This window comes from Physella acuta, unplaced genomic scaffold (assembly GCF_028476545.2).
Source record: "Physella acuta isolate Inbredline_101_S28 unplaced genomic scaffold, ASM2847654v3 ptg000336l, whole genome shotgun sequence".
Lineage (NCBI taxonomy): Eukaryota > Metazoa > Mollusca > Gastropoda > Physidae > Physella > Physella acuta.
The window spans coordinates 97738-112500 of NW_026731855.1; the positions used below are offsets into that span (position 1 = coordinate 97738).

Sequence of the window (14763 nt, forward strand, 5' to 3'; positions counted from 1 at the left end):
AGCTGTAGAACTCCTCCCCTAGGTCCACCTGCACCCTCGGGCTCGCCTCCGTGGACGGGGACAGCACACTTCCGGTCCAGACAGGGCCAGACACGCTGAACACTGTTGCCATGGGAACCAGTTTCTTTCTTCTTCGCGATTTACGAGGGCTGTTGTTTTTTAGCTACGTTTTGATTTTGAGCTGTCTTAAGTCAATGAGACATTTAGACGTCTTTTAATTTATTAATTTTGTCCTAAGTCCGACATTTAGCTGTCTCAGTTCATTTAGAGACGAACAAAACTCCTAAAATACAAGTACTGTACGTGTAAAACAGCACGTATAAATTAATCTAAGAAGCAATGTAATTGTCGTGATGGTCAGTTCTCCTGTATGTTGTTACAAATGATGTCATGACATGTATCTATGATAAGCTGATGACATGTGTAATGTCAAGCAGGTATGACAAACAGAAGTCATTGAAATAAGTCATATTGTTCATATTTATCACGTATTAAAAGGTATCGAGTCTACCTAGGTCGTGTGAGTTGTTAATACAGGTAGATTTACGAAATAGAATCTCAAAGCAGACTCATGGTTAAATTAATGTGCGCTGTTTCTCTCAGCTTTATAATGTTATAAGTTTACCTAAACTTTTTCTTATAACTTTGTTCTTCAATAATTATTACCATGAATTAATTTTGATTTCTGACAACAGCTACTATTTGGTTAGACTACACCATTCGTTCTGACCGTGTCTTTGAACAATAAATATCGTTGAGCTACTAATTATCTCTGTAGTTTTACGACTAAATAACAGACTAAATCGTCGTATTAAATTTAAACCTAAAAACAAAAGATTTAGTAACAGAAAAAGGACAACATTATAACAGACCACAAACCAAGGTACCTTCTAGTTAAACTACTTATCACAAGACAGAGCGGTAATCTTCATCGTTTAAATTGATTCGACTTTTTACTCAGGGAATGACTATGTACTCTGAATCTGTCTAAAATTGATTTTTTTTTAAATGGCCGCTCTGAAACGTAGCAAGCGTTGGGTGGGGCCTTACATGACTGTATCATAGGGGCTGAGTTGAGGGGGGGGGGGCTGGGTTTGCATTGTAAGCTCCACACTATACTTAGGTAGGTGGGAGGAGCCTCGTAGTGACTTATAGGGGGGGTGGATAAAACAATGTTGCATTCTAGACTATCATTGCCATTGGTCTTCTCTAATTTCAAACGAAGTAAGACGTATCGTGTATTTTCATCTAGATTGTTCTACTTTTAAAAGCTATGAAACTGGTTATTTGATGTAAATACGTAACAAGTCGGTAAAATTACCAGCATGATTGGGCGGGGGGGGGGGGGGCAGTGACGGATCATGAGGACAAGCACGAGAATTAGTCCTGGCAGGACTGGCCACGTGACAAATTGTCCTCACCCCTGTGTGATCCCGACCCCTCTAGCAAAATCACTGTTCTCCATTGACACGACCATGGTATCGCTGCCGATGTAAATAAATACTTGACAGTTGTCACATGTGAGAATTCTGACCCAGCACCCACCCATGCCTACGCCTCTGAGGGAGAAGGGGGGTACTCTCTTGTTTTTGTGACGGCGTGTGAGGAGTTAGTAACGTGCGCAACAACAAAACCCAATGAGTTTACCGATCACGACGTATCCTTCTAAATTTTTTTAACCAGGTCCGGTAGATATAGATATCGATACCGAAAACTTTTATTCATGACAGAAAGTTATGAATATCGATACTAAATATTTAAATATTTATTCAAACACTGTCATACACGCGACCACAAGCATACGATAAAGTGAAGCATGGGTATCGATATCGAATATTTAATAACGTTTATTTATTATCCTGACAACACGCGACCACGAGCAGACGACAGAAGGTTATAGGTATCGATACCGTGTATTTAAAAAAACATTTATTCATGACCCGGACAGCACGCGGCAACCAGCAGACGACAGAGAGTGATAAATACTCGCGTCACCAGCGCGTGGTACTCGATGCTCAACCCATGCAGGCGACAGGTTTAGCTCTGGTATCGAAACTTCTGCTTCACGGTGTGTTTTCTCCAAAACTTGCTTTCAGTGCTGCAGTTTTACCAAACAAAATGTGATAAAAATTATTCGCCATCTGTCCTAGAGCGGCAAAGATTTTACTTTTAATTCTTAAATTTGGAGAGAGTTACTTCCCTGGAAACTAAGAAATGAAGCTAAGGGCGCTAACTCTTGGTAAGTTTTTGTATAATAACTTCGCCTTGTGAAATCTTTTTCTAGTTGCCATTCGAATATGGGAATTTACGTATAGTGGATTTTGTTATGTGGGTAACAGACCATGCTAGTGTACAACAAAAAAAGACATCACCTTCTTAAAATAAGTAACGTATACAAAATTTGCATAGGACACATCACCTCACCACGCCCCCATTGTTCAACATATCCACAACCCACCCACTTCATCCAAAACAGCTGTGCAGCCTCATGTTATGTGTAATACCACTTCAAGAATGTTCTACCTAGTTGTGTCGACCTTTTTAACCGACCATAACAAAAATTGTGGGGGGGGGGGGGGGGTAATAATTAGGAAAAAATCGTTGTTTTTTCTTTAATCACCCCATACATGAATATTTTCCTTTTATTATAACACTATAAAATAAAAATAAACAACCCCCTTTCGTATTACAAACATATAACATATACACGATCCCTGATGTTGTTATCTAGACTATTTATTAATTACAAATAAGGTCATGATATTGTTATTCAAATCCCCCCCCCCCCCACAAACCCCCCTCCACCCACATTTCGGGGTAAGTGACCAGTAGGATTTTGAACCTCTGTAGTTTAGTTAGAGGATACGCACTTTCTCTAGGGAAATAAACCATTTGACAGATACAAGCGTAAAAATGTCAATTATCTCATTAGCTTCAGTAAAATTTAATTAGATAAAAATACAATTTTATACAGCTGGAAAGTACGAACACCATGTGTTTATTATCATCACGATACAGTACACTATCAGCCTTTTACTTTTAAATTGGACGATGTTGCAAGATTGCAACAAATAACTTGTTTTGGTAAATTAAGTACATGTTTTCGTGAATAAATTACTTGCGTTTGTGGATTATAACAAACTGCAAAATGTGTACATAAGTGACAAGTTTAATATGCTAGTGTATAATATCGTGTATAACATTGTATGAAGGTTTTTATAATGCTAAAGTTACTGATGTATTATGGTGATATATCGAATGTGAAAAACATGTTTTTAAACGTAATTTTGATAATTATTTTAATTAAAAGGTCCGTGATGAATCAGGTGATAACAGATCACTTTCAAAAAACTGTTTTATCCGTTAATGGCAATCTCTGGTGGGGAGGGGAGGGTAAAGTCTGTAATGGGAAAATTAAACTGTGTTGTTTCGTATTGTCCCGTACACTCCAAGTTTTTATTTTACTTTATTTTTTATTTTTTTAAGGGATTGAAGGTCCACCATTGATCAGATAGTATGTTTATATTTTAGTAATTCCCTGAGATATCAAAAGCAGACGACTATAATCTCTAACCTTAGCTTTGTTCTGCAATTTTTGTATTTAGATCTCTGCTGTTTATAGTTCTGAAAGTATCGGTTTAAAATAATTATTCGATTATCTCATAGACTATTCCCATACTTTACATCTATCTCCGGGTTTATTTTCAAAAGACGTGATTCACTATTACCGAGTGGTGTTTTTTTTTCTTTTCTTACCACGAAGCCAACAAATGAGGTCTAAAACAAATGAATTATGACAGCAGCTTTAGATGATGGTAAATGCGAGTATGTTTAGGAATTTGATATTTTTTCTATGTTGACAATTGTAACCTTTCCAGGTGATTTAGAAAAATTTATATTTAAAATTTAACCGCCTTTTCCCAGTCACCCCCATCTCGATCTTCACCACCTTCCCCTTTATTGCTCGGTGACTGGAAAGAAACGCAACGGGTAAAAAAAGCGCAATGGAAAAATACTCACAAAAATGCGCAAAGAAAAAATTGCGTTATTAGAAAAATCCGCACATAGAAATATGCGCACATCGATAAATGCGCAACTAGACTCTTCGAAGAGAGGTAGTTAAAGAATTTACAGAAACTACCAAGAGATGTGATCGCAGGAACTACCCAAACTACCAAGAGGGAGGTAGTTACTTGAACTAGCCAAACTACCAAGAGAGTTAGTTACAGGAATTGCCCAAAATAACAGAGGTAGTTACAGGGGTGACTCGTCAAAAGAGTGCACGACAAAAGAGCGCAGACAGGTAGTTACAGGAAGTATCCAAACTACCAAGACAGAGGTAGTCACAGGTACTCAGCTACAACCGACCCAGGTGACGACATCTGCTGGTGGTGGTGTTTTTATTTTCCCTCCACGACCACACCACCGACCCAGGTGACGACATCTGCTGGTGGTGGTGGTTTTATTTTCCCTCCACGACCACACCACCGACCCAGGTGACGACATCTGCTGGTGGTGGTGGTTTTTTTATTTCCCCCCCACGACCACACCAACGTAAACAATTATCTGTGGCGTCATCAACCCGCCACACCTTCCTTAATTACTCACGTTTTATAATTACCATCATAACAAACAGGTTGTGTGGAGATGAATAGTGAACGGTCTATTGTGAATAGTGACTGGGGAATGTTCTAGTGTGAATAGTGAATAAGCGCATTTTGAAAATTTTAAGATTTTTTTCTGATCTTTTGATAAATATTTTTTTTTTTTTAAAATTACCTGAATTAAATAATAAAACATCAGGTCAAGGTAACCCCAAACTAAAAATAGCTTTAGCAGGCTCACCAGAACAGTACATTGCTTTCTCACGGAATTTTTAATGTAATGACACGTGATTAATTACAACAGCACGTGCGGAAGGCTATTTATAGACCGTTGTCTTCACATATTAGACTATTTTGGCATCTACCGATATGTTTTGGGTAATGTGTGACTTGTTTTCAAAAAAGCCAATGTCCAATCTTTCATGCTTTATTATTTCGTTTTTTAAATGTATATGAGAGATCGTGTATAAAATACAAATAGGGTAGGGCAGGGGTCGGCAACCTGCGGCTCTCGAGCCGCATGCGGCTCTTTTGATATCAAGATGCGGCTCTCCAGCTCCTTGCACAAATACTAATAATCTTAATAAAAAAATAAAATATTTGAAATAAAAAGATGTTATTGGCTCTTTAAAACCATGGAAATTTTGAAAATTGTAACTTTTGGCTCTTCCGCTTCAAAAGGTTGCCGACCCCTGGGGTAGGGTCTTGTCAGGGCCGGCGCTACCTATAAGGCGAACTAGGCGGTCGCCTAGGGCGCCATCCCTAGTGGGGCGCAAAATGTTTAATCGCTATTAATCGCTATTATCAAAAAGTACCTAATAATAAATTTGATATAGAAGTAGCGATCTATTTCGGCACCCGGGACGAACTATCAATTTTGAACCCCCACCCCAAAATTAGGTCTATATGTGCCTATATTTATTTGCGATGGTAAAAATGCAACCCCACGTTATTTAATTTTAATAGGGCTTGCAAGTCTCGTTTTCTCTGACTTTGAATTAGAAATCTGTTCTGGTGTATAGAGTTTTGTAATGACGGGGTATTCAAAGTATTGTACTTGTTTGGCAAGTTTTGATGAATCGTTTAGTTTTGGGAGTAACGGCGGAAGGCTGTTGCTGATTTGGTTTCGTTGGTATAAAGTATCTAAGTGTTAAAGTGTTATTTTTTATTTGGCTGTTGTGTAGTTGTAGGTCTAGTTGAATCTGATTGGTAATAAAGAAATGAGAATGTAGGTGATGAAGTATCGTAGTTCTGGAGTTCGGGAGTATTGACTCTTGTGAAATTAAGGTATCGCATTATATTGACTGTTAAAGTGTAGTAGTATGTCCAGTGAAATCGTTGTTGGTTGGGAGTACCGTTTGTAGAGCTGAGTGAAGTTAAGCGAGGTGGTGTCGTAGTTCTGGAGCATCGAGTCTGGTTATGTTTAGTTATCGAAATTTGATGTGTTGTCAATGTTGTAGAGTATATTATCGAGTAGTCGAGTTTATCATAAGTTAGATGATTTCAATTCATTACGGAACACACTACAAAGAACGGTAGCGTTCCCTAGTTGAAAAATCTTTAGTTTTTAGGAATCTATATTACCACTCTGAAGGTATTAATATATAATATTAAATAGGATGGAATTGATAACTAACCGCAAACTTTGTTTTTTCAATTTTTTTTTAATATTTCATCAATAATTCTAGCAACGGCTAAAATAGTTACCCGCGTTTGTTTGAAAGGCGTCCCTTTATTTAAGGGATCCAAAATTTTACATTTTTACTTTTACGTAGGTCACACTGAAAAGTATGTCATCGAGATTGAATAGAAGTATGTTATAATAAAGCTACCACTTTTAGACTTTCAAACAAAACCTACAGTTAAGTATTCAATAAGTAAAAGATATTGTTTTTACAAGGTAACATAGCTGATATAAAAGATTTTCTTATAATTATTAAGTAATGCAATTTAAAGCGTTTTATTGTGTTTTTCATGCATGTCTTAGTTACACTAGGTTAATTTAGCTATTCTTGTGAAAGTTATTTCCCTTGAATAAAATTGTGGTATTTGGATTTTCAAAAGGGAGATAATTCGTTGCTTAACTTTACATCAATTTCAAATTCCTGCACCTTAGGTTGACCGCCTACATATAAATACATATTTAAGATATTGTTTGCTGTTGTGAAAATTATATAGAGCAGGTCTAAACTAAATAGTTTGTTAGGTTTTTTTAGCATTATCAAGTTGAAAAACAAATACATTAGTAGCCGTTATAGATTGCAATACTTAATGTTAGTAGACATACAGTCTTAGTCGTAAATTAAACATCTAATTAATTGTCTTTTCATATTTTTCACCCTCTCCTAAAGGATTCATATATAACAATTTTAGGCTGGAATCTATATTATTTATAACCTTTTATTTTTCAAAAACCAAAAAATCGTTACACAATCACACAATATAGACATTTTACAATTATAACTGAAAACAGTCAAGCGTTCCGTTATGGAACTCACCTTGGGAGGGCTGCAGAGAGCCCAACACTACAAGAATTATTTGATTCAGTGGTTTTTTTTCCAGACATTTTTCTCCCGGTGGTGGGAGGGGGGGGGGGAGAAGCACTTTAAATTTTCTAAGGGGGAGAGGGAGGGGGGGGGGGCTATGTCGTAAAGTACAAAGTAGACTTGTGCACTTAACAACAATTTCAACAAAAATGAAATTACGCTTGCACACTGGAATTGAAGGAATTAGTACAAACTTTTGAGACGAAGGAGGCAAGTAAAATTTTATTTTGGTGTGTACTTATAACGTGTATACAATTAACAATACATTAATATGTCACTTTAAATTGTTTTCTTATACATATGTGTTAGTAATTAATGTGTGTGAAAGAGGGCGTTTAAATGAGTTTTGCATAGGGCGCTAAATAACCTGGCGCCGGCACTGGGTGTTGTTATATTGGGGAGGGTGAGGAATATCATCTGTTATACTGGAGGGTTTTGGTGTATCATGTTATATTATGGAGAGATTGGTGTATTATGTTATATTGGGGAAGAAGGGGTATGGAGCAATGTTACGTAACACCTTTCTTAAATGGTGTTTCATATTTTATTGTAAAATTTAAAAAAATTAAGTACTATTACATTTTGTAGTGGTTTGTCCAAGAAAAGTTTTACAATAATACTAGCAGCTGGTCTGCTAAGGATATGTTACAGTACGTCGTATAGTGTAAGTTGGTCGGATGTCATATTTTTGTATTGTATTCTAGGCCCAAGGTGCCGGACTTATCAGACACAAACAACAGCACCCTAATCAGTTTTAAGTAAAGTAAGTAAAGTTCCCCTTCAAAGCCTGGCGGTCTATGCGGCAAGCGATGTAGCGTTCACCTGTTTCTGTGACCTCGGCATATAAAAGGATAGTGTGGTCAGCATTTTGACAGCCGCGTGTACTTTCCATAACGTGAGTCAGGTACTCATCAGAGCTGGGTGGACTCAGTGACGGTCTACTGACTTGAACCCGGAATTGAACTCGGGACTTACGGGTTAGCAGTCTAGTTTAATCGGTTTTAACTGTTGTTTATTAACCCGAAAACGGAATACATTCGCCATTTCGTGTTTCCATGCCAACGATTAAAAACACTGACGCTTGATAATGTATTGCTGTCCTTACGATGCCGGTCTGTGTGACCGGCACGAACGATGCCAAGGCCGGAAAAATAAAATGTTTTTCTGCCGTGAGAAATATGAGGAACGAGCCGACCCGCGGCGTATCATACGCTGCTATTTAGTTGTTTTATTTTCTACTTTTCAGTAATTCATAAATTGTGAATTCGACAGTACCAAGGCTGCCACTGAAAATATTTGCTTTAAAACACTGACCCCCCTCCCACTTTCCCCTAACCCCGACCCTACACCCCCCCCCTCCTCTTAGTTACCTCCTGTAAGTTTAAAATCGTTTCAAACTAAATTATCTGCCCCTAATAGCCGTCACTAAACCCGGCTTTACGATTTGTAAACATTTAGCGTGACCACATCTCACCAGACCATGTGGGAGTGAGGTGGGGGTGGTAGTGATAGTAATAGAAAGAAAGAGAGGGGACTGCAAGGCGCGCTTGCAGCTTGTTTTCTAACGTCTCCCAGAAGAGAATTATATATATATATAGATATGAAATTTTTGCTAAGTGCAGATCTTCGGCGTAGTTTACAAGTTGCGTAATACACAGTGGGGTGGGGGTGTTAAGGAAGGCACCATCGATACTTAGAGTGAAAATGTCTGGGCCACCATGTACTGAAAGTGAGAACCACGATGAGTCACTAAATTAGCAAGCAGCTATTTAAATAATGAGTCAGTGTTAAGTCAGGCTAATACATTATGGAAATGCGTCAGTAATGCGTTAGATTATGGAGAGAGTTTAAAATGCCGGGTTTTGGTTTTTTTAAGGTGAGGTTCATTTTATCAAACGTTTCCAAAATGTTATTTTAATTACTTTTTGTTAAACTTTCCATCTGTTTTGTCATTACCGGCTTTGGCAGTAGAGCATAAAAATTAATTGATTCCACCTGCATAAATTACCATGACAGTGGCTGTAACACTGTTTAAATACGGTCACAGCTGGGGGGAGCTTCGTCAGACACCTTAACGTTTGGACGTCACACAACACACCAGGTGACACGCAGCACACATGTGCACACCGTTACACACCGGTACACACGACAGCACGCCTGTTCTGTGTAAGAACAGTTAGTGTGTAGCCAGTGGCGTAGCAAGGTCGGGTGTCACCCGGTGCGGCACTTAATGGTAACACCCAAACTTTCAAATTTTCGATTTGCAGCCCCCCCCCCCAGTTTTCGATTTGCACCCCCCTCCCCCTCAAACTTTCGCTTTGCACCCCCCCCCCCTCAAGTTTTTCTCTATATATTTTGCTATTTTTTGCCTTGGTGTCACCCCCCTAAATGGTGTCACCCGGTGCGGTCCGCACCTCCCGCTCCCTCCCCCCTCGCTACGCCTCTGTGTGTAGCTCACTCGACAACACGGGAACACACCAGTTAACACGGTTACACGGATGTACACATTTTACTGCGTGTTACTACACACGTTTAAGTGGTCGTTCATAAACGATGTCACATTTTAACCCATCCCCCTTAATCGACACAAAAAAAAAAATTAACATCCCCTCCACCCTAAAATTGCGTCACTATTTATTCCCCCCCCCCACACACACCCCAGCCCACGAGACTCAAGCTGTGTAAGGGCTATCCCCACTCACAAGCCCCCATTGTTAGTTGCACATCTCCACCTTAATAAACACCATAGTAGATGTTCATCGCATCGATAATCACACAACTATTTTCCATGTAGCTTCATACTGTCTCAGACATCGTTAAGCTCATGTTTGATGTCATTCTTCCCATCTTGTTGTCAGCTCTATAACACCCACATGAGCTAACAGCCTGTGAACGGATACATCTGGGCCCTTGCCTGCAGCCTGGCTAGCCCTTCCACCCAAATTAATACGTCACTGCTAAAAATAAAGACAAGCCCGTGTGTTAGTTTTCCTTGGCAACCGTTGCAATAATGGTCGTTTTGTCGAGGAGATTTTATCGGTGCGCCCACGCTAAATATAGCACGATGCTTTGTATTGTTTCAGTGTATTTTTTTTATTGGCGTTTGTGAGTTACGTAATTAATCTATGCAAATAAATTTAAATTCTCTAGCAAATGCATTCCAATAAACACAATGTTTATGTAAATATTATATTAATCCGTCAATATTAAAAATGTTAGTGTAAATAGTGTGCTAAAACATGAATAAAAACTCCACTTAAGTGAACGTGTTAACCCGTCAACACAAAATATATGTAAATATTGTGCTAATCCGTCAATAAAAAAACAATTATTTGAATATTCAGTAAATCCGTCAACAAAAACCATTATTTAAGTAAATATTGTGCTAATCCATCAATAAAAGTATTATGTAAATAGTGTGCTGATCCGTCAATAAAAATATTATGTAAATATTGTGCAATAAAAATAATATGTAAATATTGTGCTAATCCGTCACTAAATAAACCGGGAGTGATCTCCCCTAAACTTTCTCGAATATTCTTATATAAAATAACAGGGTATGGGAACTCGGGCTATAGACATGATTTTTAATCCATTTTAAATACTTAAAGTTTTAAAAATAGAATAAAATCTCGTAGACAAATTAATTGCACACCAAGTGAACGCCAAATAAAAAAGCGCATTATGGTGCGCAATATTATTATTACTTTTAAAATTTACATTAGTTTTTTGAGAAATCGGAAGTAGCGTAAAGTACTACTTCCAGTCAACGGAAATGACTCAAAATTTAATAGAAGGTAGAGAATTAGATCTTTTACTTACATATGAAATTTCATTTATCTATCTGAAATAGTACTCAAGTTATAGGCTTTTGAAAAATTCAAAGTAGGAAAAGTACCACTTTCGGTTATCGGAAATCGCTCAAAAGTTGATACGGATCTACGATTTTGATTAAATACCTATATATGAAATTTCATCAACCTAGCTGTAACGGTACTCAAGTTATCGTGTTTACACACGGACAGACAGACACACAGACACACAGACATACGGACAAGATTGCAAAATTATGTTTTTCCGTATCAGTGAGGTGTGAAACGTCGAGATTTGTAAAAATCTCGATTTTTTTTTTTTGCACGATTACAAGACTTTCTCTATACTTCGTATATACGAGAAAGTAAAAACAATTATTTGAATATTCAGTAAATCCGTCAATAAAAAACATTATTTATGTAAATATTGTGCTAATCCGTCAATAAAAATATTATGTAAATATTGTGCTAACCCGTCAAGACAACACTTTATACATTATGTAAATATTTATTGTCTGACAGCCCAGGATGACGAAGGATTTAAAGGCACCAGCTGGTTGTGGAGGATTGGAATCTTCGTCACAATAATAGGTGAGCTCATTTTAAAAGGTTAAAGGTGAACGAGGTGTTTTCACCATGTTAGGTGAGCTCATGTTTTAAGCTCATTTTATAAGGTTAAAGGTTAAATTGTTGATAGTCACCTTGTTAGGTGAGCTTATTTCAAAAGGTTAAAGGTTAACGTGTTGTTAGTCACCTTGTTAGGTGAGCTCATTTTAAAAGGTTAAAGGTTAACGTGTTGATAGTCACCTTGCTGGATGATCTCATGTTTTTATATTCCTTTTTTAAAGGTTAGAGGTTGGTACGTTGTTTACAATCTTGTCACTGCAGTTATCCCATTTAAAATTAATGTTTAGTATTATGGTAATCGTACTTTGTTTTCTAGCTCCGATTAAGTCGTCCCTGGGGTTTGTTATTGTTGTTGTTTTTGTTGTTGGTGTTGTTGTTGTTATTGTTTTTATTGTTGTTGTTACTGTTGTTGTTATTGTTTTTGTTGTTATTGTTGTTATTCTTATTTTTGTTGTTATTGTTGTTGTTGTTGTTGTTGTTTTTATTGTTGTTATTGTTGTTGTTGTTATTGTTGATCTTGTTCTTGTTGTTGTTGTTGTTATTGTTGTTGTTATTGTTGTTGTTATTGTTGTTGTTGTTCTTGTTGCTGCTGTTGTTATTGTTGTTATTGTTATTGTTGTTAATGTTGTTGTTATTGTTATTGTTGTTGTTATTGATATTGTTGTTGTTATTGTTGTTGTTATTGTTGTTGTTATTGTTGTTGTTATTGTTGTTGTTATTGTTGTTGTTATTGTTGTTGTTATTGTTGTTGTTATTGTTGTTGTTATTGTTGTTGTTATTGTTGTTGTTATTGTTGTTGTTATTGTTGTTGTTGTTGTTGTTGTTGTTATTGTTGTTGTTGTTATTGTTGTTGTTATTGTTGTTGTTGTTATTGCTGTTATTGTTGATCTTGTTCTTGTTGTTGTTGTTGTTATTGTTGTTATAGTTGTTGTTATTGTTATTGTTGTTATTGTTATTGTTGGTGGTCTCACTCTCAAGTGTAAAGGTGGACTGGCTGTGTCTAAGCCGACCGGGAAATAAATAAATGCTGGCGACCCACGGGGGGGGGGGGGGCGACACACAGGTTTTTTTTCTAGCGGCCCAGTCCACCCCTACCCAAGTGTTCAGGGCAACAAAGGAAAAGGGGGTGGGGGTGGGGGGTGGAAGGAATTGGATCTAAGTTTTGTGACAGAGTATTATAGGGGGGACGAATGAGTGGGGTTACGAGTTGTACACCTAAAAAATAATAAAATAGTTTTAACATATTTTAATTAATGTGAGTAAGGTTTATAATAGTTTAAGATGATAATGATGGGACTTGGTAATCTCATTTTAAGGTGAGTGTGGGTTTTTTTTAGACGAAGTTTGTGTGGGGGGGGGGGGGTACCTATCGGCTTTGATGGACACCTTAAACATGTGTAGAATGGTCTATGGCGACTCTATGGGAATGGCCTTGCAGAAAATTGAACGCTGGTGAAATAAAGTCATCAAGAGAAACAACCCAAATCTTCTACTCTGACCTTAGTTATAGAGTAGTGACAGCCTTCAATAACGGTAACTCTGGGTCAGGAGGAGTAGTCCGCTTTCAGTAACGGTAACTCTGGGTAAGGAGGAGTAGTCCGCTTTCAGTAACTGTAATTCTGGGTCAGGAGGAGTAGTCCGCTTTCAGTAACGGTAACTCTGGGTCAGGAGGAGTAGTCCGCTTTCAGTAACAATAACTCTGGGCATTTTTTTAAACGTGATTTTTAAAATGTATTTGATAACTATGTATTTATTTTTAATTTTTTAAATAGTAAATAAACTTGTTCCATTCTCACCTCCCCCCCTCCCCTCTACAGGACTAATTGCTTACGTCATCGGGTTCAGCACGGACCGCTGGTGCGGGTTCGACAACGAGCTGTACCAGGGGGTCAACGACACGAGGGTGGAGGCCCACTTCGGACTGTGGAGGAAATGCCTGACCTTGACCTCTGTCCGGACGGGGGCCGTCATAACGGAAAAGTGTGAAAACTTGGACAACGATGACGGTAAGGGATGGACAAGTTCTTTGCCGAGTCAAAGTACAGCTAAATATAACATTTCATGTCAGGGGAGATCACTGTAATATGAGATAAATCTTAATTTTGTTCTAAAACTTTATTTACTGAGGTTCATGGTACATACGAACACTAGAACTTACTACATTTGTACCAGAGTTTCATCCAGGCATCTCTTCGGATGTAATTTATATAGTAAACATACTTTTATTAGTGTCCCACCCCCCCCGGAAAATGTTGACCCCCCCCTCCCCGAAAATATAAAGTGCCCCCCCTTTCCCCCCCCCCCCCCCTCCGAAGAGAAAAGTCTGGAAAAAAAACTGATTTGTACTTTGAAGTAACATTACAACTTGCGCTTTTCTCATTATGAAGTAACACAAAAACTTGCTACATTTGTACTTGAAGCAAATAGAATTCTTGACTCTACCACTATGTAACGAAAGATGAAATACATTCCCTGTAATTCCACCTCTAAACTGTATCACACAGCCATTAAATCTGTGAAGTGGCAGGGTTCAGGCTTTCACTCAACACTCGAATGTTAAGGGTTCAGGTTTGGGGTTCGGTCTTTGGGTTAGGGATAAGTGTTAGTGTTAGGGATAAGGGTTCGGGATAATGGTTAGGGTAAGGTCTAGAGTTACATTATTAATTATTTTATCAGAGAAATTATCACTAAAATTATTTAACAGATTAATTAAATATTCATCTCTTATACCGTTGTTACATTATTAATTATTTTATCAGAGCAAATATCAATAAAATTATTTAACAGATTAATTAAATAATCATCTCTTAAACCGTTGTTGTGTTGCTGTTTTTTTTTCCTGAGACAAGTTTGTTGTGATAGAGGAAATAATCTATTCTCAGCGTTTATTTCTTCAACAGCCCGTGAGGAAATAAGCATCTTGCTTAATGACCGCAATAAGCACTGCTGTTTGAAACTTGAATTTAAAAAATTGTGTTCATAATAAAATCAAACATTTTAAAGCAAATTTGCGTGTCTCCTAAATAGATAAGCACAAATATTGAATATTTTTATAAACTTAGTAACTTTTTTTATAAGCAGTACATTTTGTTTATACATAAGTGCTTGTCTATTTTAAACTCTACACTTTTTTTTTTTTTTTTTTTTTTTTTTTTTTTTTTTTTTTGATTCTGA

At 37.4% G+C, this 14763-nt stretch overlaps 1 protein-coding gene across 1 annotated transcript in view; it reads left to right on the plus strand.

Moving 5' to 3' along the window:
• Positions 1-1988: 1988 nt before the first annotated feature.
• LOC131940966 (uncharacterized) overlaps positions 1989-14763 on the plus strand; it is a 15567-nt gene continuing 2792 nt past the window's right edge. Inside the window, exons 1-3 of the mRNA XM_059299905.1 lie at positions 1989-2239; positions 11485-11553; positions 13407-13595. Of these exons, the coding sequence (XP_059155888.1) occupies positions 2215-2239; positions 11485-11553; positions 13407-13595 (283 nt within the window). The 5' untranslated portion in view covers positions 1989-2214. The remainder of the gene's footprint in view (positions 2240-11484; positions 11554-13406; positions 13596-14763) is intronic.